The sequence below is a fragment of the Pagrus major genome, chromosome 23, assembly GCF_040436345.1.
Source record: "Pagrus major chromosome 23, Pma_NU_1.0".
In the NCBI taxonomy this organism is placed as follows: Eukaryota; Metazoa; Chordata; class Actinopteri; order Spariformes; family Sparidae; genus Pagrus; species Pagrus major.
The window spans coordinates 2,516,980-2,540,810 of NC_133237.1; the positions used below are offsets into that span (position 1 = coordinate 2,516,980).

The 23,831-nt window shown below is 40.4% G+C and overlaps 1 protein-coding gene and 1 long non-coding RNA gene across 2 annotated transcripts in view; both read left to right on the forward strand.

Moving 5' to 3' along the window:
- Window positions 1–2,743: 2,743 nt before the first annotated feature.
- On the forward strand, window positions 2,744–9,279 carry LOC141018978 (uncharacterized). The gene is made up of 3 exons (XR_012180757.1): window positions 2,744–2,887; window positions 5,371–5,466; window positions 8,840–9,279. It is a non-coding gene; the product is annotated as an uncharacterized lncRNA (long non-coding RNA).
- Window positions 9,280–15,458: 6,179 nt separating this feature from the next.
- Window positions 15,459–23,831, forward strand: part of igf2bp1 (insulin-like growth factor 2 mRNA binding protein 1) — a 56,840-nt gene continuing 48,467 nt past the window's right edge. The window contains exons 1-2 of the mRNA XM_073494733.1: window positions 15,459–15,683; window positions 16,841–16,901. Coding sequence (XP_073350834.1) covers window positions 15,509–15,683; window positions 16,841–16,901 — 236 coding nt within the window. The 5' untranslated portion in view covers window positions 15,459–15,508. The remainder of the gene's footprint in view (window positions 15,684–16,840; window positions 16,902–23,831) is intronic.

Consider the following 23,831-nt stretch of genomic DNA (forward strand, 5'->3'; position numbering starts at 1 on the left):
AGGCTCAGTTTTAAAGCCAACATTAAGTACTCCAAATAGGCTAATGTAAAGTGTACATGCCTAGTTCTGAGTAAATTTCATCTGCCGATTAAGACTGCATGATTCAGGCAAAACCATCAGAACAAATGAGGAAATGAACATTTAGGTCTAACCCCAAATGTAGTGATTTTATATTCTTTTCACCAGTGGTCAACCTTGTTAAAAAATAGCCACCAGAGGGCGACATGTCCATTTACTTAATTTGGAATAGCCTGAGTAGACATTGAGTCCGAAAAAAGATGTGCTGATAATAAAAAAATCATTCAGACTTTACAGCACTGGTGATTCTGTACAGACAGATAGTTGAGAACTTATGCTGTTGATACAAACTCTGAGTATATTAACCTTTCAATCAGATAACACTTGACCTTTCGAAGCACAGGCAACCATCAGGAGACAAATCCATCGATTCTTGCAGGTGCTGGGTAAGATTGTGTACACGGCACGCACACACACACACACACACACACACACACACACACACACACACACACACACACACACACACACACACACTCAAAGCCCTCAGAGCAAATAAGTTCCTAATTATTCTTTTATTTACATATAAATAAAAATGTGTGTTGTCACCCAGTCCAAGTTAGTATTTAGTAGCTGAACCTTTAGCAGCAGTTTCCATCGTTCTTTCCAAATGTGTGGAAAGTCAGGTCAAGTCTCAGTATTCAAGCAATATTCACTCACATGATGAATAATGAATTTATGACTTGCTTGGGGCACTCACTCTGTCTCCTCCTCTGAAAGATAGGCTACATTTAAACTTTTCTCCTTGAGCTTCATCCAAGGTGTTAATGCCCAGTTGTGTATCTGTTTCAGTTTGCTTGTTGCCAAAAACCCACCGTGTGTCTGAATCTCATCTTCATTGGTCAGTAATATCCTAATGTGTGGGAGCCAATTGTCTTTAAAGGGAAAAGCGGAATTTAGGATTGACTGCTGCAAATGTGGACCACACCCCACATCTGGGTATTCACAATGATTGTTTTTAAAAAGTTGATGAATTAAACGTAATGAGTAACATCAAATGTTAAACCAGGACAGTGACATCCTGTCCTCTGGCTGATAGGTGTACTTAAAAAAAACTTTTTATGTTATTTTATTTAATTATTTTAAAAAGTTAAAAAACTTCAGCAGGCTACTTGGATTAGAGACTTGAGTGGTTTAAATCAAAGTATTCGATCCTATTGATTAGTATCATAACTGCTGTTGGGCTCCTTCGATCATGATTATGACCTGAAGTTATTAATATGGACTGACACGTGTTTGTGTTTCATGTGTCACCCTACAGTCAACATGTGTCAACATGTGTCGTCCATTTAGTCCTTCCCTGTCCATATATTCCATCAGAGTGCGCGCACGCGGCGGGAACGCGCATTATAATTCAGCCCTTACAGAGATGAATGAGCCGACACGCGCGCCGTTATCAGGCCGATTACAGGCTTTGAAGTTTTCCGCCGCGCGGGCCGCGGGTGCGGATCGCAGTGAATTAATATCCACCTGCCGGTGGGCGGAGCGTTGCTTCAGGATCGATGCCGGTTATTGATGAAAAATCATTCACCTTTTCGATAGCCAGGCTCGGGTTCGGCCTCCCAGGGCCTCTGCGGATCCAGCCCGGTGTTGACAGCCGGCGGCGGTGTCGCTGGCACGAGCCGGCCGGCCCGCTGTCAGCGACCTCTGACGCTTATAATCTGCATAATAAATGCGCCAATTAATAGCAGCTGTGTGATTGGTTGTGTCCAGCCGGAAACGCTATTTTCTTTAAACAAGAGGCCTTGTTTCCCGTTAGACCACAGCAGGCCTGTTAAATCCACATGCGCCTGTATACATCAATTATAAAATGAGCGTTTTGATATTAATTTTGATATTAAACACATAATGCAGGGAAGAACGAGGAGGGACATGACAGCCGAGGAGGATCGCTTCAAAGTTAAGCACTGTCATAAGAAGATTTAATTAATTAATAAGATTTTTAAAAATCACATTTTTCTCAAACTAAAAGTCGTACTTTTATTACTATGACTGGATCATTGTCGCGCCTCAGTCGGCCTCTCGGCTCAAGGCCCCGGCCTCCCCAACACTACAGGACCGCAGGCTCGGCTGTAGTGACCCGGCTCGGCCGCTTGGTGGCGGTAGTTGCCCGGACTGGAAGAGAGAAGGGCATTTATCTAACTTTACTGTCAGCTGTTTGACTTTACAGCCACTTTACCAGGGACCAGGACGGACGGCCTGTGTGCTGCTAGGCGCCTTTAACAAAAGCTGAAGTCCAGTTCAAACGAACTGATAGAACATGTCAAAAGTAAAGCTAAAGGTAGCTAAGCTACTGTGATGAAACCTTGTTGGATCAGTGTGTTGGCTCAGGTGTCCTCAGCCTGCAGCTTCCACAGGAACAAGCAGTGTCTCTCTCCACCGTCTCTGCTTCCCCCGGGCTGTTGGCCACTTCTTTTCTTTCTTTCTTAAATTAAGTGCTAAATATTGTCTTTCAATTTCCAATCGTTTTCATTCTGTCCAAACAGACTCCGTAAGAAAACCCTCTCTGTGTTTACAACCCAACAAACGCTGTTGTCGTTCATCAGATGTTGACGTCGTTCTAACCTTTTCATTCCTCACTAGCAGCTGATATCCTGTCTCATTTTACACATTTAAAGCCTGAACATGGACATTGTCCCCTGTCATCAGGGCTTTATTTGTGTTCCTGCACACAGCGGGGCCTCTCAGAAGACCCCCCCTCCTCTCTCTCCATTTTGTGAGCTGTGTAGCAGCACTGGTCTTCACTGGTCTTCTCGCTGTCCGCCACATGAGGGATATTGGACTATTACTTTAATCGAGCCAGTGGCCGGTGAGTCCGATGCACAAATGGTTAAACTCCCTGAAATAATGTGTGTTTTTCCTCCTGTCGAAGCGGCTGTAATGAAACAGTGTGACCGGGACCGGGACCGGGCTGCACGACGGGATCAGAACTGCGCGGATCCAAAATGTGTAAAGATCATTAGAAATAGAGACTGAATAGAGACACTTAGCAGGGGTTTTGTGAGCAGGTTTGCTCACTTGGTGTGCAGGACGTGTGATTTTTGACTGATGTGAAGCAGCTCACGGTTTATTCATTGTTAAAATGTCGGGTCGCAGCTTCAGTTTCCTCTCAGTGAGCTCCTCCGGATCACTCCTCAAAGATCACCAACGTGTCTGCATGAAGTCACCCCCTGGAACCACTTCACTTCACTTCACATGCAGCTTCTCTCACCAACTCTCATTTTCCTGTCCTCCAACTCGTGGTCGGGCATGTTTACGTTGTAATGTTGCTGCATCGTGTCGGGTCCGTCTCAGCTGAATAAAAACGCCCTCACTGAGACACTCATCTCATTCGATAAGTCTTTAATTCGTTTCGATGTTGTCCACGTGCGCTCCTCAACTGGAGCTTCTGATTCGATGACATTCGTCTTCACTCTTTATTTCATCTGTAAAATGATTGTGTGGACAGCAGTGCGTCAGCTCGTATGAAATGTTTCAGCTCTGACTTTTTGAAGGACTCTGATTAAAAAGCGTTACTCTACATGAAAGCCCTTCTCTAGAAACGTTATCAATGTGTCCTGTAATGACACAGGGAAACACTGCGGTGATTGAACGTCTGGAACGTGAGCACAGTTTGATCAGTGAGCTCTTCTCAGTGTGAACATGTGTCGCTGTGTTTCACCTCACACAGATGTTTTAACTTTGCAACTGAAGAAACCTCTTCTCTGTCACTGCACACAACAAACTGAATATGTCACAGCAACTGTGACTGATAGATTTCAGTGGAAAGTAACTAAGTACATGTACTCTAGTACTTAACTTTTGTGCCAATTAGCACTTGTATTTCAGTTCATAGGGAGATATTGTAATATTTACGCGTGAATTTGACAGACACAGTCAGTAGTTACTTTGCAGGTTAAGATTCGACATTGAAAATATGGTGAAGTAAACTGCTATTATACATATATATGTGTATATATATATATATATATATATATATATATATATATATATACATATATATATATATATACACATATATATATATATTAATGAGTCAGTGATAATAATCCATAAAGACTCACAGGGGCCAATTCTCTGCACACTAACTCTGAGAACATTTTTCTGAAGTTACTTTTGTACTTTTTCTTCAGTTACATTATTCAGTGGACGACACTGTGGGATTTTTGACTCACACTGAAGTGACAGATGAGAAAACGTTCCTCACTGCTGGTTTCAGGAAACACATTTATACACATTTATGTCCTCCAGGCCTTTCTAAACACACTCACCAGCATATACATGAAGCATACAATGAAGTCATAAATACAGGATTTTTCAGTCCTCTGCAGGGTCACACACTGAAACATGAATGACTTTATCTGTCAAGTGAGGCTGCTCCACTCAGTCTCTGTGAGCACATCCTGTTTCCGTCAGTGCAGGAAGTGGAGCAGAAACAAGGTATTTGATTGTATTTTGATTGAGAGTGTTGCTGTTAACGTTCAACCTCTGTGGCTGAATTAAAGTGGTTTGATACCATGCTGTTAAATATTGTGAACTCAGATGTTTGCAGTATTCAGCCTCAATTCTTTCGGCAGAATTTCAAAACTTTCATGTTTCTGCATTATTCAATTTGTGTGATGAAACATTCTGCATGACCTTCAAATCATTTTATTCACATTTCCCTACAGTCCATTCAAACATATTTAGTATTTTTTATAAACTTAAGTGGATTTTTGCTGTGGATTAGAACAATTTCGGCCTCCAGTCTTGAGTGTTTGGATCTTCCAAATGAAAAACAGGTTTGTTGTTTTTTGAGGCTGCAGTGATGATTGAAACCCTCAGACCAAACTTGGGCCTGTGGAGTAAATGATGTGACAATTTTCGAAGAAAGCGCAAATTCCTTCTGAGCATGATATGTACCAATATAGCAAACTCCAGTTTGTGATGAAAACTTCTAAATTAAACATTTAGGCTTTATTCTAGTAAAAATAAATGTTATTTATTTTTAAATTTTTTTTTTTTTTTACCATTTTGAAAGCATTAAAGTTCATTCTTGAACTTGAAATCTCAGTTTCACAAAATCTTTCCCAACTTAAGATCCACTTACTGACTTTTTGCCAGCCTTTAATGATTTGACTCTTTTCTTTAAAAGCAAACACCACATACATTTTTCTCTTAAACATTATTCACAACAAACTGCCCATTCAACCTTTGTCACCTCTGTATAGCTGCAAGAGAGCGGAAAAAAGTTAAGAGAAAAAGAAAAGAAAAAAAAAGTGGAACGTTAATGAACACTCTCCCATTCTTTAGCCACAACTGTCCAAGTTCCCACTGAGCAAGGCACCTCAGTCCGATGGATGATGCGGCCTCACGGATCTGTCTCCTGCAGTGAACTCAAAGAAAAAGGTCAGTGGCCCTCTCCTGTATGATTAAATATGGGATCCCTCTCCAGTCCAATGTGTTTTCCTTCAGTGTGATGTTTGAGCATCACTCTGCAGAATGATGGGTTTGTTTTCACACGTTCTCCGTGCTCACCTTAACTCTTGGATGTACCAGCAGGATTTTATGGCACCACACTAGTCTGAAACCAATCATGGCCCAGCATGCTACTTAAGAAGTGTTCTGTTGAAACCTCCAGGTCACACATACTGAAAATGGACTTTTCAGTGAAGAAGGAGAAATCTTGTGTTCAGCAGTTAAACTTTTGAAATTTACACAATTTGCATATTCACACATTCTGGATTTTTCTATTAAGGTAAAAGAACAGATGTGATTTTAATCATTTTTAATAATAATAAGACAATTATCACTATCAATTATTCAAAGAAGAGTAACTTTATGTCTTAAAGCGTGGCTGGAGGGGCTCTTCAAAAAGTGCTTCAAGCCAATGAATGCAGTGAATGAAGTTGAAGTTTCTGACAGGCTTTAAACATATGAGGGCTATCATTTTAACAGGAAAGGGTAGGTGACAAACAGATGAATTCCTGGTCTTTATCACTGCTCAAAAGTCCAGGCTTCTTAAGGCGTATCAGGTGTATGTAGAGAAAGTAAACATAAGAAACACTGCTCTAAATCCAGGGAACGATCAGTTCATGACACAGTGGGACAAGAGCAGCACTACAGACAACTGAAGCTGCTGCTGCTCCTGTGGCCATACATTCACTTTTCTTTCATATTTTCACACTTTTCCGTTTTCTCATATTTTCTGTTTTTCACACTTTGCTTTTTAATAAGTAATAAATAGACCTTGTTTTCAATATGGAGCACTTTCTCTATGTTTTTTAATAATGTGCTGACAATGAGTTCACTGTTATCCAGGGACAGTGTTTTATTTCACCCTGTCTGTATTTTATGCTCTGTGTCATCCTCGTTGTTCAGTTCTGTTCTTGTATATGTTAGTTAAATGAAGCAGGTTAATTACATTTTTTTTAGTAAAACAAAGAGAGAGTGAGGCCTTGTACGGGGCTTGATTGATCATCACTCAAATACAACAGCTGTACTAAGCCAATATGAGAAGTAATCATTTAATGTATTTTGTCTTACATGATTTCTTAATTATTTGTGTTTAAAGGTTAAGCAATGAGTAGGGGCTTATTTAAACATGCTGCCAGAAGTTTGAAAGTTTTCTGTACATTTCTCTTTCAACACTTTAAGGTGTCAAATCATGGCTGAGTTATCCCTTAAAACTCATGGGATTGTCAAAGTGCTCGTTATACTTAAAGTTAGTTAAACTCAAGTGAATTTGATTCATATATCGAATAAGAAAATAATTTAAGATCATCTTAAATGTGATTTCTATAATCTCAGAGGGCTTCAAAGAAAGGTAATGAGGCAGAGAGCTTTGTGTTGTAGCTTTTATATTCACTGTTCTTATTTGTCCCTCTCTTGAAGACACTGCTCAACTCGTAACAAAGGTTAACTTGCCAGGACACACCATCTATGGAGAGCGGAAAACCTTAAGTTTAACTCAAAGTCCACTTATTTACTTTTTCATGGCCATGTAGTTGAACAAATTACTGAGAAGCCTTTTTTCAAAGCTCTAGAAAACCAAGTAATAAGAGATTGAGTTAAAATTTCTCATCAAGTTCAGAAGTTAATGAGACAGTCTTACCATAAGAGCTATTTACTGTTCTGAATCCTTCAATCATATCACATGGTCTTCATCAGCACATGCCCAGTTGTCACTGAAAGATTTTTGAAATGCAATTTTTACTGTGAACCTGTGAGCCTTGACTTCTTGTTGTCTCCACCTGCAGATAAAGATCATGTGACATGATTGAAAACTCCAGAACCACTATTGGAGTAGACGGTTTAGCGCTCTTGAAAAGAGATGTTCTTATGATTTATCATTTAAAGCCATTTTAATACATGGCGTTAATCAAAACACCTTTTTTGAGCTGTAAAGAAGAAAATACCAGTTGATAAAATGTAATTGAAATAACTGATTTGTTGTCAACTATAAAAATAACTGCCAACTATTTTGATAATCGATGAATCGTTTTGAGTCATTTTTTGAAAATCAATGTCCAAAATGTTCTGATTTCTGCTTCTCAAATGTGAATATTTTCTGGTGTCTTTCCTCTACTATGTCTGAAAACACAAAATAAAAATAACATTTTGCATCATTTTCTGACAATTCGTGGACCAAACACTTAATAGATTAATTGAGAAAACAATCGATGGATTAATCGATAAATGAAACAACAGTCAGCATCACAGGAAACCAACACTAGGTTGTACATCTGAAGTCATGTTATAAAGGGTCACCAGGGGGAAGACATGATAAGGAGACAAGGTAAAATGGACAGGAGTAACATATATGAACTAACAATGTGTTTCTGCACGCTGATGGCGGATCTCATTAGTCCAGCAGCAGATATCCTCTGTCTGTTCTTGTTGGAGCAGATATGCATGAAAAGTATCTGTATACATGCAACAAAGATATATGAGCAGCAGACAGGAAGTGTTCACATGTGGCATGCAAGTTGTGACACTTCATACTAACCAGCATTAATAAATGGTACATTTATAGTTAATTAAACTGGAGCAATAGTTATTTCATTGTTAACTAATGATTAAATGCTTTTTAAAGCATTTATTAAACAGTTGCAAAGGTTTATAAATGTCAGTTGACTATCCATATTGTTTTTTTTAGATGAACTACTCAGTATTTATTAACCAGTTACATTAGTTTTAACTTTTAGTTTTAACAGTTGCCTTAAAAATGGATGCTTTATAAATAAACAGTCAAATAATTAATGTTTAATTAACTATAAATGTACCTTTTATTAATGATGATTATTATAAAGTGTTTCTGTTCTCTTGTAACATTTGAGACATCATTAGAGGAGGTTCTGTGGAGATCAAGAGGATGTTCATTAAGGGGAATACGTCTGCTATGGAGAGCAAATCAATGAAAGTGTTGAGTCTGGATGTATAAATGAAACTATTACCTGTAATCTGCCCAATTCACATTACACTTCATTAAAAGAATGCAGCAGAAAGCACACATTTCAAAATCATACATGCAATATATAAGCCAATCTGTGCAATTAGTTCAATTGGGACTCGGCACTCCAAAATCCATTCTATAGTCTGAATCATATATAGAAAATAGAAATCTACTGTCAAATGTTGTTGTTCAGTTATGGATAAATGATGCCTGGATCTCATTATTATCTCTCTGACTATGTGACTTTTTCCTGTCTCAGCAGCCTCATCGTTACAGCACAGGCCATCTAATGAGGACTCCTTCTCTCCGTCTTGTTTGTTTCTGCAGGAAGGCACTGAAGTTACATGAGATGTTTTCTACCTGCAGGCTCTGGAAGAGGAACACCGGGCTTAAGAATGCCACAGAGAGAAAATCTGAATAGAGATTTGTCATGTAGTTAAAGCATTAAGGTACTCTTAAATGTTAAGCTCCTTTGAGCCTGTATAAACAGCGGTTGTGCAATTTTCTGAATGATCTGTCATGGCTCTTCTTGGTTCTTGTCATTGTGAGATGATAGCTTATAAAAGAGCTGTTCTGATTTCAGTTGACACTTCGACCTCTAAATCCATCTCACCACTATAAACTGTGTTGCTTCATTTAGACTCGCTTTTTGCTTCTATTATTGCCTCACTTAACACTTCAAGCCCCATCATCAACTGAAAAATACTCCTCATTCAACAGGCATGTGATGCTGACACTTCTGTCACTTTTATTTTTGTCAACTTTAAAAATGCCTCACAAATATACATTTTCTTTTTTTTCTTTAATTTCCTGTTCTTTTAATTAAACGTTACTCAAACAGGAGGAAGTTGTGCATTTGTTGGGACTATTTTCAGTAGTGAATTAATCCACATCTGGCACTATAGTGAGTGTTTGGGGCAGCAGGACGGTGTGTGTTCATGGTAATGAGGAAGATGTCCCCCACTGCAACAGTGTGGCTCACTGATGTGTTTTAATAGTATGTGGACAAGAAAATGTATACAGGGATTTTACACACACACACACGCACACGCACACACACACACACACAGAGAGAGAGAGAGAGAGAGAGAGAGAGAGAGAGATACATTCAGTGCTGGTTTTGGTCTTTTCAAGGGATTTGGTGACAGTAAGGAAATCATGAAGTATCGCCAGGCTTATACTTAGAGTAGATGTAAATGTTAAACTCTTCAGAGACAGATATGTGTTCTCTGCGTAGTCTGATTCTTCTAATCTTGCAATGAAAAATTTCACATAACTGGAATGCTTTGAATGGCTTTTGAGCTTACAATTTCTCTGATGGCTCAGCTCTGTGAGAAATGAACATGTGATTTGATTATGTTGCTTAACTGGCAGTCGGGAGAATACATTCAGGATGGTTAATGGCCACCAGCAAACATACAAATATCCATAATATTTCCAGGTGTGCTTTACTGGCCTTTTTGTCAAATAGCCATTATTTGGAGTGTAATTCTGTCTTGAATATCTAATTGGGTGGCATGCTCACTGTTTATTGTCTCTTTCACAATAAAAGCTGTACACCAAGGAAGGCATTAGCTGGAAGGCATTTGCACTCAAATAATATATATATATATATTTTTAAAAAAAATATATTTTACTTTTTGAAAGCATTTCTTTGGTTTGCAGCACCAAGAGTGCAGGTCATTCAGTCATAGAACGGCATAATTACCTCATCATACACAACTGTGAAGATGCAACAAAGTCATTTTAAGTAATATTACATGCAACACCATGACGTAAGGAGCATGAACTCATTTGCATTTCCTGAGGCTGTTGGTCTCCTCCCTCTGCATTCCCGCCCAATTCAACCTGTTTCTCTGCAGCCTTTGACCTATACACCCCTCCCCCAAAACACACACTCACACAGAAACACACACAAAAGGAAAGGCTGTTGACACGGTCTTATGATGCCATTGATGGTGATGTTAAGGAAGAGCATAAGTAAAAAAATAAATAAATTAAAAAAAATTAAAAAAGAGTCATCTCCTGATTTGAGGAAGAATTTATGTGCAGTGGTCAAATACTGTGCTTCAGTGCCGATCTGAGGTACTTCACTACATCAATGTATCGGCCAATGAACACAAATGTCTTTTATTGTTCAAAGCCATATAATAGAGGCAGTGAGGCACCAGTGCGCTGAAACAATAAACTTACTGTGAATTTAATAATTAAAAAAATATCCCAAGCATCCTCTACATTATAATCTCTATAATCTGGTAAAAGAAAAGAAAGAGTTTCCATACTGGTGCATATGGGACACCAAATACACAGATCCCCCAAACAGTATGAAATTATGTTGTCCTTTAAGGTCAGTTTGTTTATTCACTTTATTTAGGCAGAAAAAAAAAATCAGCCAATGAAGATCTCTCTCTTCACATTAACATTTCTACCCCAAAACTACAGAGTGCTCCTTTAACATTTTATTATGATGAGTGAATATCTTTGGAGTTTTTAAGACATTTTGAGACTTCAACTTTTTTCCACAGTTTTCTGATTGTTACAGAATAAACTATTACTTTATATGGCAGATTGATCACAACCATCCTCATTAATAATAATCGACTTAATATAATAGTACAACACTCACAGTGGCCCATTGCTCTGCATTAAAAGTGCTTTACTTTTATTCATTTAAAGAGGTCATATTATGCTAATTTTCAGGTTCATACTTTTATTTGGGGGTCCTAGTAGAATAGGTTTACATACTTTAATTTTCAAAAACACATGATTTTTGTCTGTGGTGCATTACTGCAGCCTCCCTTTTCACACTGTGTCTTGAACGAAAGTTTTAGCTACAGAGTGAGACATCTGATCGCTGTTCAATCTTTGGTGAGAGTTGCACATGTGCATTACTTAATGGGCAAGGTGTAGCCAATCAGAGGCTGAATATGGCGTCATGCCGAGCAAGGTAGTGTGATGTAAAATAACGCCACTATAGCAGTAGCAACTGTAAATCTGCTGACTGACTGGAGTCTATATATTTTATAATAAATATGAATACGTATATTTATATATAACGCTTGTTACATAGGGACTACTTAAGTTACGGAAGTAAAGGCTTGACTCCAAACCATGCGTTTCAGGCAGAGCAGGAGCAGTGTTTTCTGTGAGAGAGAGTAACTCCCTTTGGTGTGGACTTTGGGCTTTTTCACTTTGCAGACCTTTTACATGCACAAAAATAAAGTAAAAGATCTAAATATGTGCTCCACCATGTACATGTGCATTATGACTGGTCTCTTTTCTGAACATGTAATTGAGTCGTATTCAGCCAGTACACATCTTAATGAAGTCTTTGAGGAAAAACTGTCATTTGAATTTAAAAAATGAAGCATTTCCTTTTCAGCCAATGTAAGAGAAGATACGACAACATCATTTGTGATACATCTATAGATCATAATCAACAAAGAAAGGGAGGAACAGAAAGAGACGACAGACAGGTTTTTCTGGGACAGGTGCTTTTGTTGGAGGTTGAAGGAAAGAGGAATTAATAGGTGCCAAAAGAGGAGGAGGGAGGTGGGAAGTGAGGGAGGAGGGAAACTATGATGAAACCTCTCAGGAGGAGCTGATTTGTTTGAGATCACAGCACATGGACAGTGACTCTGAGTGGTCAGGGACAGTCAGTCTGTCAGCAGTCACTTCACACTCAAGAAAACAACACTTTTCATTCTCTGTTTGTCTCTATGGGAAACTTGCTGTGCTGAAAGAACAACAGTGTCACAAGTTTCATCTTATACAATATACATAATCTTGATAAGTAATGATAAATAATGTTCATGAGTCTCACAGAGAAGCTTGATTTGTTTCTCAGTGCAGAAAACTTTTAGACTTTTAGAGCTCTGGTTTCAACCAAGGCGTCCCACCAGTGGTCTTAGAATATTTACTGCACTTTGCAATAGGGAAACTAGCACCGGTTTAACATTATCACTAGAAAGCATATGAATCAATTTAATGATCAACAGAGACCAATGTTATAATCATAGGGGACATGTAGGAACCCTTTGTAAAAACAATGAGTCTGAAAAATCACATTTTATGGGGTAAAGAATTTATTAAAAAAAAACAAAAGTAGCACATGTACAATCTAGACAAACTTCATCTAATGGAGGTCAATTAGGTATAATTTCAAACTTTCACACAAGTCCACATTTATAGTTTTTGCACTGCAAGTATGTGTTTTCAAAATTCATATTGACAACTCCTGTTTTTAGTTTGCAATCTCAGTCCGTTTAATGAAACATATTTTATCAGTTTTTTTCTACATCACAAACTCCTTTTGTTGCAGAAGCCTCAAAATATGTTGCAACCTATGTGGTTATTTGACCCCTGGAAGCTCTAGCCTGTGACCTCACCAGTTCCCCTGTGACCAGTGTGTGTGTGTTCAGAGCGACAGAGAGGAGTGGAGGGGGGATACTGCCATGCAATGGACATTTCAGTTTAATGTATAGCAGGACTGTATTAAGGCTTTACCAGAAAATGATCATAATCTGTAGCTGGCATTACTGCGTAATTACAGTATTCCTACATGCAGTCTTCTTATTCTTCTCTCCATACTACTCCTCAGGCTGTTTCATCTAATATACTGCCATAACTAAGTTATGTCACACCTAGGGTTTTAATATTAGATATGATCATTAATATAAGATTAATATATGGTATGGTAAAATGTTTACTCCATTTATTAATGTTATTCTATGTCCCAAAACAAGCTAGAGTTATATGCTTTCAGGGCTAATATATGGGCCAATACAGACATTCTTATGAAGGTAAATGTAAAAATCAAGGGCTACTTGGCGAATATGTTGAGAATAGGAGTTTTGTTGACAGGTCTAATGCACACAAACCAAATAAAGTCACACCAGTTTCGCCCTGTGTGCAGATGAAAAAAAATGCTATGCTGTATAATGAAATTCTCTCGTTTGTAGCCTACGTGTCACTCATATCGAGGCAAGTGTTACCGTCAAACCAGTTTGAGGGTTTGGATTCATTTTGTGCGCAGGAGCCATTTTCTAACCAGGCGAGCGCAGGAGAGTGCCACGTCGCCTCCGGGCGTCTACATTATGGCTATAAAGTCTAAAATGGTGTCTCACATAGAGGGAACAGTCCTTTTAAATCAAATTCCACACTTGTCGAATTTTTTTTACCAACACATGAAGGCGTCATATAGGCACACAGTGTACGCACAGAGCACCATCATGAGCTGCAGCCACACTGTGGATGTGTGTGGGGGAGAGGCAGGCCTGTGCGCCTCCATTTTGAAAAAGTCTCCATCCACGCAGAGGGGCGCGCGGTGTGTGTGGTGCTGTAGCCAGGCGACTGCGCCATTCTGCCGTCTCCTCTGCGCCCCCACGCACAGAAATGTGAGAAAATGGGTGAGACAGAAACTAACACGGCTGCCAGAGTGGGGCGGACACAGCTAACTTTACTTTTCAACTCAGGTGTAGCCTGTTGGAAGCCACGACGTTACTGAGCAGGTACGACCACAACAGTTGAATGAAGTGCCTCAAAAGCAGAGGGCGGTGCAGGTTAACTGGGAGCTGCAGGGACCCCCGCCTTGCTACAGCTGCGTAGGCTCTGCCGTTGCTCCACTGTGTCGCCGCCATATCTGACACATTGTTTCGGTTGACGTGGATGTGGGTGAAGGCTCGGTGTGTCACAGTGAGGGAGAGGGTTTCCGCAGGTTCCAGTAGCAGCGGCCCCTGAGACAAAACTGGGGCCCTGAACCTTTTGTTCCCCTGCTCCAAACAGCCTGGGGTTCACCATAGGTCATTTATGTAACATCATGACGACTAACTTCTTTACCACGCATCATATTCGCCCAGAGGGTGGGAGCAGCGGAGAGGTGGGGGTGCTCGGCTATAGAATTAGCAGGCGGTGCCTTCATATTTAAATGTGGACTTTCTTCCCCCATCCGGGCCTTCAGCTACTACAGACACGGCTGTGGGCCGAAGTGAGTTTTGGCATAAAACCAGTTCGACGCCTAAAAAAAAAAAAATCGCTCGGCCTTAGCTTTTAGCCACCATGACTGCACTGTGGAGGAAGCCATGTCTCGCTATATAGCCTAATCTTTGCCCGCACGAGCAGGAGCGCATTAAGCGCATGTGTGGCCACGTCGTGTTGCATAAAAGCCCCAGTGCAGCACACAAAGTGCACCGTGCACAAGTACAGTAGACTGGAGCGAGCACAGCACTACACAACCAGTGGTCTCTGCCTGTGTGCCCATGCGCGCGCCCATGTAGACTACACACGCGCTCATCTGGTGAATACCCTAGGATAAGAAGGGGATGCCCCCCCCTTCCTCCTCTCTCTAACCTACTCCAAATACACCACGTGGTTTCCTCTTTGCAAACAAAAAAGAAAAAAAACGCGAATTGGAGTCGGCGGAGGGGCGGCGTCACCCCTCTGCCGGCAGCAGGCGGATCGGTGAAAGAGGGGAAGGGTAGAAAACTAGAGAGAGAGGCGGAGAGAGAGGAAAACATTTTTCCCGATCTGATCCCGCCATAGTTTTTCCCACTCTTCCACCACAGACCCATCACCAAATCCATCCAGTACAACCCACCTCCTCCACAGTGCGATAGAGAGGCTATAGGCTGCTGCTTTATTCGTCTGCTGGGGCCGGGCTGCAAGTCAAGGGATTCATTTCTCCTCCTGCTCCACTTATTCAACTGGATTTACAGCTAAATTCAACGCTACCATCTGGTTTTACACTTCTTAAATCTCATTTTTTTTATTTTACTTTCCTAACGAGAATTTACATTTCTTCCGTTCTGTATTCCTTTAAACATATTTTTGAGAGATTCTTGCCCTCTAGCGTGATTTCCACTTTCAGTTAGTGTGGCAGTATCTTGTTGCGCTATTAGCAGATTCAGGAGAGAAACTTTTTTTCGCTGGCTTAAATTTTAGTAATTCCGGGCTTTGTTTTTTTTTTCGTTTTTTGGACTTGGAAAAACAATTTCCACCATGCACAAGCTATACATTGGGAATCTAAGCGACAACGTGACTGCCGAGGACTTAGGAAAAACCTTTGACGACCACAAGATCCCATACTCCGGACAGTTTCTAATGAAAACCGGCTATGCGTTTGTGGATTGTCCGGACGATCAGTGGGCCATGAAGGCTATCGAGACGTTTTCTGGTGAGTTAAGGTGGACTACTGACCGCCAAACACCCCCTCCACCTTTAGTTTCATTCATTCTAAAGAGAAGCGGTACACACAGCCACGGCTGCATGCCCACCTTCGGCGGTGTACCCAGTTTCACGGTCCGTCCACCTCCGAGGCTACTACATGTACAAACCGGATAAAAATACATTCACACAATTATTTTATTGATGCCGTACGCCCTGGGGAGCCATTCAACTTTTGCAGGGGGAGGGACACACGTAGTAGGCTATAAAAACGTAGCCTTAAGCTATACCGTAGAGCCTGAGCCCATGGCGAACGTACAGCACTCCCCCTCCATAATATTTAACAAGTTATTAATACAATCACTAGAAATCCAGTGATGATTGAGGCGTGTGCGTTTCGGGCTAATACGTGTATGTGAGTGCATTCTGATGTGTAGCACGCCTAGCTTTGGATTGAGTACTCTCCTGTGATATAGCATGAAGCCTCGCTGCTCCCCTCCCCCTTTAAGCCGGCACTCCACTATGACAAAGATATATAAAAATACACCTTACCCTGTGCACTTACCAAAACAGGCCTCACACCAACACGAATCCAAAATTATCGTGGAGTAGCACCATTAACGTTAAGGCTCGATTCACTCCCGGCGTCAGGGCTTTGTAGCATATTTCTCATGATTTCCTACATGTAACGTGAGGAGGCAAGGTCGCCATGCCTGTCAGCTCCCTCTGCTTCTTCTTCTACATTAAACCTCACGGAACAGCCGGAGTCCAGAGACAGCTCTGTTATACACACTGGCAATGTTTTAAAAGACACACCAGCAGTCCCAGAGAAAACCATAATAACCGCTTGGTTGTCATTGTGCATCTGTGATGTTCAAGTAGCTCATTATGGGACAGAAGTGACGTGCCTGCACAATCCACTTGCCCTGTTACTTTTCAGCCTTGTTTTGGGCCCTCTGAACCGGTCCCCCTCTCACCTGCGGCTCTGCTCGGACTTAGTTCTTTCCTAAGCTGCAGGTTTACAAAAGTTAGCTGTGAGGAGTCCTCTACTTTAGCTATGTACCATGAATACTCCATATTCCCTCATAGGCCTGCAGCAGCTAGTAAACAGTTAGCATGTAGCCCCAGTGTGTTCTGAATCCTCGTCTCTTCTTTGTATTTTTTCAGGTAAAGTGGAACTTCAGGGGAAACGTATTGAAGTCGAGCACTCCGTCCCCAAGAAGCAAAGGTACTGAACAGTATTGAGCTCTGTAGCTGTCCCCCCTCCCCCTTCTCTCTGAAGCCCCTTTCATGTGTTGCATCACCTTGTCCAGGCCTTTCTTTCATCAAATTACAACTGAACACAATTATTTCTCTGCTTAATTTGCAGTAAGTGCTGCTTTGAAATGTGCCCGTGTGCACGCCTTGTGTTAAAAGCCCCCTGCAGCCTGCGTTGAGAGCAGTCGTAGCTAGTTTGGTTGTGCTTTTTGGTGTGGCTGTGTGGAGCCTCAACTTTGTCGGCCATTGCTGTGAAACTGAACTGGTGACAGCTAGCTGAAGCTGCCTGCCGTGCTGTGTGAAGCATTCTGGGCTTTCTCTTCAATTGAAAGTGCTGCTGCTGTTTGGTTGAGTGAAGTCAGTAAACAGGTAGAGATACATTCTTTGCAAAGTCATCAGCTCGTCCTACAGCCCAACAGGCTGCAGGGCAGCCTCTAATCCATCTACACTTTTTACTTATTTAACACGGTTTTGAAGGAAACTGGGAAATATGCATTTAATAAATGTGTGTTACTTGTGGTAGTTTCGTGGTCACATTTGCAACTTTTTAAACTGCGTGTTTGGAATTCATAGCCCATTAATTGCGTATACACATTATTTCCACGCATGTAGATTTATTGGACTAATTTAGTCTACTCTCTCTCTCTCTCTCTCTCTCTCTCTCTCTCTCTCTCCTCTGTGTGTGTGTGTGTGTGTGTGTGTGTGTGTGTGTACATATTTAGATCACATTCATCTCTAGCCGAAAATAATAATTTAAAAAAATATATTCTTCATTGAAGGAATCACGTTAAATACTCTCAATAATAATAATAATGATAATAATAATATGAATAATATTTTTTTGGCTTGAAAAATACCTCCAGCCAAAATGTAAATGTTTAAGTTTATTTGATTAAACAGAGTCCTAATTGTTTCAAAATGTTGAATAAATTCAGCATAAATGTTCTGTTAAATTTTATTCATTTCTTGTAAATACTCAGCAGTGTATTTTGAGTTTATATGGATAATAATTGTAATTTAAAAAAAATATTATATTGAGCTCTCATGCCTTTGTAGCCAGCTGTGAAACAGGTAATAGATAAAATAGGACAGTGGTGTAAATATCAGCGCATTAAAAATCCATTTGGTTTGTCGTCATTCCAAAGAATTTTAATTGACAAAATGAACCTGTAGCTTCGACTTGAACATTTGCTAGGTCATAAACTGGGGTCCAGTGTAGATCAGCTGCTCTATGCTGGGAGCCTGACTTGACCTGCTTTTACAAGTATTATGGAACTCTATAGATCATCATTCATGCCTGTAACCTTTGGCACAGATACGCGGTGAGCAGTGAGCACAGTCCTCCATGTTCCGCCATTTGGCCACACGTGTGCGTAATATGTGTTTCCCATGATCAGACAGAATAGTGAACGGAGATAACATCCTGTGGCTTCATCGTTGACTTAAAATAAACTGTGATATTTATTGCAATCAGTATTCATCGCATTTTATGTGAATGTGGCGAGATATTTGAATTTGACCTGGTTTGTGGCGCGCGCCCTGCGCCATGAGAGGAAGCCATGAAGAAGTGTTACAACATGGCTGTAACGCAGGAATACCTGCAGTGTGTGGTTTCTGTAGGTGGCTGGTGTTAGACAGTGAGGCTGGGTGTCAGTTATTATCAGACTACAGAAGCAGGTCACTCGCCCTGCACAGAAAACCAACATGGCAGCAGGCTGTAATTTCTTCTAATCTCCCAGCGGGTCGGTAAATTATTCTGATGGCGCTGTGTTTGTCCGAAAAGTGTCCCACGCCTTCTCTGCGATAACCTTGAAGAGCCATAATGATAAAGATGATTTGTGAGAAGGGGCCACCGTGAGCGAGCTGAGGCCTTCCGTGGCTCCACAACACGTGGTGCGTCCACGCAGAGAGGAGTCACTCCACGTCAGGCAGTGAGGGCAAAATGGCGAAGCTCTGAATGAAACAGGATAACTGTACAGGCTGCTCTGTTAACTCTGTGTAGTTCCGGGTCTCCCCAGCGCCCGGCTCACCCTGTAGCAGCACAACTGGCCTACTCCATTTGTGTGTGTGTGTGTACTTGTGTGTTTCAGGATACAAACGGACGCAGCAGGAGTGGGTTCATATCACGCAAACCAATTTTTGGAAGCCCCATCTTAAAATGGCCGTTCATATAGTCAGTCAGCGAGAGCCCAATTATCTAAATTATGTCTGAAATTATCGTGCTTAAATATTGATGTCAAACATCTGCTGAGCTACAGTATCTACATGTGTCAGGTTCATTTATTAAATTATTATGTAAATGTTTAAAATGTCTCAGCTGTGAAACAACAGTAGGCGAGTTTCGGATTTATTAATGAAAGTGTGAGCAAACAGACGATGTGTTTTTTGACGCTGTGTGCTTTTAGACTAAGAAACCTAATAATTGTGAGTATTTATTGTCTCTACGCTTCTTAACGAGCTCCTGCGTCACATCATGTGAATGGTTTCCTCTTAATGTGACCGTAGTCTCGTCACAGTCATGTTAGCAGGTGTATTGCTGCTGCTGTGTGTGCGTGGCGGGTGGCGCGTTGCCTTCATGAACTCACTATATTCCTGGTATTTGTTTAAAAGACATTATTCATGTTATATGGTCACATAAACGCCACATAGTTGCTCTGATGCCTTTTTTTCTGATGTGGAACCTCAATGGAGGTGTGTGTCGGTGTGGGAGGGGTCGGCTATTCACTGGGAACAAACCCCTGTGTTGGAGGGGGGAGGGGGCAGTGCTGTAACGGGAAGTTCTAAGGTTCAATTCCTTCTTTCTCTGCTATAAGTGTTTGTGTGGAGCCCCTCACAGTCTACAGGGGGCGCCGCCCATGGCTGCTCCCTGACCCCTGGCCATATTGCGACATGTACGCTTTGTGTGCGTGTGTGTGTGTGTGTGTGTGTGTGTGTATCAAAAAAAATGTCCGCTGTAAGATGGAGATGGAAGGGTTTTACATTTCAGAGTCAGTCGTAATATTCATCATGAAGTTGATTGAAATGTGTGTCAGGCTGAGGTCAGCAAGAGTGGTAGAGGGGGAGAGGGGAGAGCTGGGAGAGCTGGGAGGGGTGCAGGAGTCGGGGGACTGAATTGTGTGTGAGGGTGGGTGGGGGTGGGGGAGTTGTTCAGAGAGGGAACATCCTCTCTGGAGAGAAAAATGTATAGAATGCCTGGAGTGAGTGAGTGAGTGTAAAGCAAACCTACAACAGCAGAGACGCCTAGCAAAAATCATTAAAAGCCTCTGCAGCTTAAGAATATGAATGACAGAAGGGGCAGACAAACAGAGCTTCCTGCAAACTGTCCGTCTGATGAGAGTGTGCACTTTTTTAATTTAATATAAATGTGAAAATGCTGTCCAGTCAGTTGCAGTTACAAAGCATATAAAGTACCCTCTATTTGAATTTTTTTAATATGCTTGGTTAGAGTTGGTGTGCCAAAGTATTTAGTGTAAATGTGGCACAACATACACTGACTGAAAAAATATTTCATTAAAAATCGTTTTATATCCCATTATACATTTACAGAGTTTTCATTAGAGTCTATTTGCTTTTGCTTTTTTATTTCCACAGTGATGCATGTTTGAATATGCACACACTCTGCACTGTGGTCTCAGTATGTGTGTGTACTGCTAAGCTAGTGGTTCTTTGAGAACAGGTATTTACAGCAGAGTTTAGGAATTGAAAATGGCAAGGTTTGACCTATGACATCAAACACAGTAATTATTATTATACCGTTTGATTATAAAACTGAACACTTGTGAAAATGGGGCTCGGGTGTCCACAGTATGTGCACTTTGCTCATCAATGTAACATCTTATTTTGTTGTCTGTGTTTCCAGCTGAGCTGTTGTTGATATGATTTCCCCACTGGGCAGATGGACTGATGATGATAAGATAAATCAATGTCTTTTTTTATAGAAACAAATCAGTTACAAGGATGTTCCCTGACTGTTGCTGTTACACATTATAGCTTCAGGCCTATTAACAATGCCTGAAAACTAGAGTTTTCTTGTTGAACTTATAAACCTCTTCATATGTACCGGTGCTTGTGGCCTGATTCATAATGGCTGCCCCTGTATAGAGACAATGAAAACAATAGCAGAAAGCACCTGGTCATTAGCTGGACTGAGCAGCGTTCAGGTAGCCCAGATTAGTTGAAATCTGTTTTGGGCCCTTTTTAACATGTCTACACACCTAATTAACTTTATCTGCATGATTCATCACATTCATGACTTTTTATAATTATTTATAAACATCATTTTGAACCACCAATGACATGTTTCAGTAGTGCGCTATAGAAACGAATGCATTGCTTGTGTTTGGTGTCTCAGAGACTTCAGACCCGCTTTAAATGTTCTGTGATAGGCGTTGATACTGTTTGCACTGCAGTGCCCGCCCCAATCTGTTGGATTGGAGTTTCATAACACTGGAAGTCTGACACTTAATATCACAGCAAATCATACTGTGAATCTCGGCCAAAAAAGAAAAAAAAAAAAGTCTATTAGTTCAAACATATATCACGTAGTGTGTAAAAGATTACATTTTTCCTTATTTCTTGTAATGGCAACGCTTTTTGGTCATTTCTGTTATTCGCCTTCATCAAATATGCAGTTAAGTTTGTGTTTAAGTGTTGCTTCAATACTTGTTTGACTTTATGACACCAGAAGTATTTTAAGAAAAAGAAAGTTGGTTTTGCAATTATTATAATTATTTCAACACAATGCAATGGGATCTGTGGGACCTGTCTCCCCAAAACACAATGCTTAGGCAAGTAGTACTATTAATTATGTTTTGCATGAACAGAAACCAGAAATGACGCTGTGTTTTGAACACAGAATACATTTCAGATACATTGTTGTGCAATGATGTGATTGAAGCCAAGGTAATTATTTTGTGGCTTGATTTTTGCTCATGACAGATTGGAATATATTTTTGAATGATAAACTGTACAAAAGTGTGAAGTATACCTCTGCTTCCATGTGCATACAGTCATCTCTGTGTGTGTCCATGTTTGGTTTATAGAATAAAGACACGTCTCTCCCTCTCTCTGTCTCTCTCTCTCATTTTTGCTGTAAAACAGTACAAGGATTATTAGCAAATCATCTTTCCTTCTCCTGATTCATTAGCGCTAACTTTTAGGCAGCCAGAGCTCTTCTTGTCTTCAGTTTGGATTTCACTGTTTGGATCAATTCCTCAACTCCACCTTCACCATGAGTGTACTGGCATTGAAGCCAAATAGGAGCTGATAAATATAAAGTAAATCTAAGATACCTGAGTATCACTATGCTCACACCAGGTAAACAGGACTGTGTGTGTGTGTGAGACAGAATCCGATATATGCCCTCATAATGTGTGGATGAAAAGACGGTTCTTTTTCTTCCCCTCCCACCTACCAATCCATCAATCAATCAGTCGATCAATCAATCAAAGATCATCACACACCGAAGTAATGCCACTTGGTTTAGTGAGTCATTCCTTCTGTCCTCCCTCCATCATCTCCAGCCCATTAATCCCATAGATGTAGACAACATTTCCACATCATCTCAGTGCTCTTCTCTTCTACATCATTTTAGTTTTCTAACTATGAAATTGGCAGATATTCCTGTTTTTTTCTGTGTAATCAGAAGTAACTTTTAAGCTTCTGTGGAATTACTAACAGACAGAATGAAAATTATTTGGTCCTTTGGAGCTTTGTGTTGTGTACTAGTGGAGCTATAACATTTGAGGCATATCAACATGGTTCAACAGGATCCTTCTTGATTTTTATTATTTTGTGTTTTTGTATTATGAGTGTGCTTTGATGAAGCTAAATGGAAAACAAAAAGTAACATGGAGGACAGATGAAGAACCTCATACGCTAACAAGATATGGCAATCTCTATTGTAATTGATATTATAAACAGTATACTGTTTCTGATTTTTCCAGCAATTTAGTACATTAATTGACTTTATGTGTAACTTGCACTGAATGAAATATTTAAACCTAAGATGTAATTTTACAGTTACACCATCACAGCAAATGGCCGCATCTTGATACTGTGGACCTCATTTTATAGTAAAATAGTTTCCTATTTTTGGGATCTACAAAATCCTTTCTTCCTCTGCAATAATAATGAAAGAAAAGCAAGTTGAGAGTGTTAAAACAGAGATCAGCTGTGAGTAATCCACAGTTGACCATTAACATCATGCTTTTGTTGTTTTCTACAAGTCAACCAGAAACTTTTGTTTTAGACCGCTGACGTCAGTGTTGCACCTGCAGATCAGTCTGGCAATAAGTAATTAACTGAAAAGCTGTGTTCACAACTCATACGCCATCATATGATGTGTAGCTGTTCATTTTGTGATAACGCCAAGCCACCACACCAGTGCTTCCCAACCTTTTTAGCTTTTATAATATAGCAGTATCTGCTTTTGCACTGTCATCTTAGATTGTGGACGTAGTGAGGCAGAGTGATTTTTTATCCTCACCGGATGGTTTCATTTGAAGGATTTCCAGAGGCTCCCAAAGAGGTCAAAGTGCTTAACATATCATGAGAAAATTAAAAGTGCGAGGCAAGTCTGAAAAAAATTATTTTTGTTGAAGACAAATATTTTTCTTATATCTTATCCCTTTGATCACCCTACAACACCCTCTGATTTATCTCAGGACTCTCTGGGAGGTCCATAACAATACACACTTATTTTATATATACATATAATATGATAATAACATTTTATGTCTGGATGGTTTCAGATAGAGCTAGGGAATAAAACTAGAGCAGGCTTTGAACAGGTTGGGGTCATGTAGAAGCTGAGTGTCACTGCAAGATGTAAGATCTTTCTGTATTTTAGTAGCAGCTAAACATTCACATCACAAGTATAAACGACTGGCATAGAAGTCAG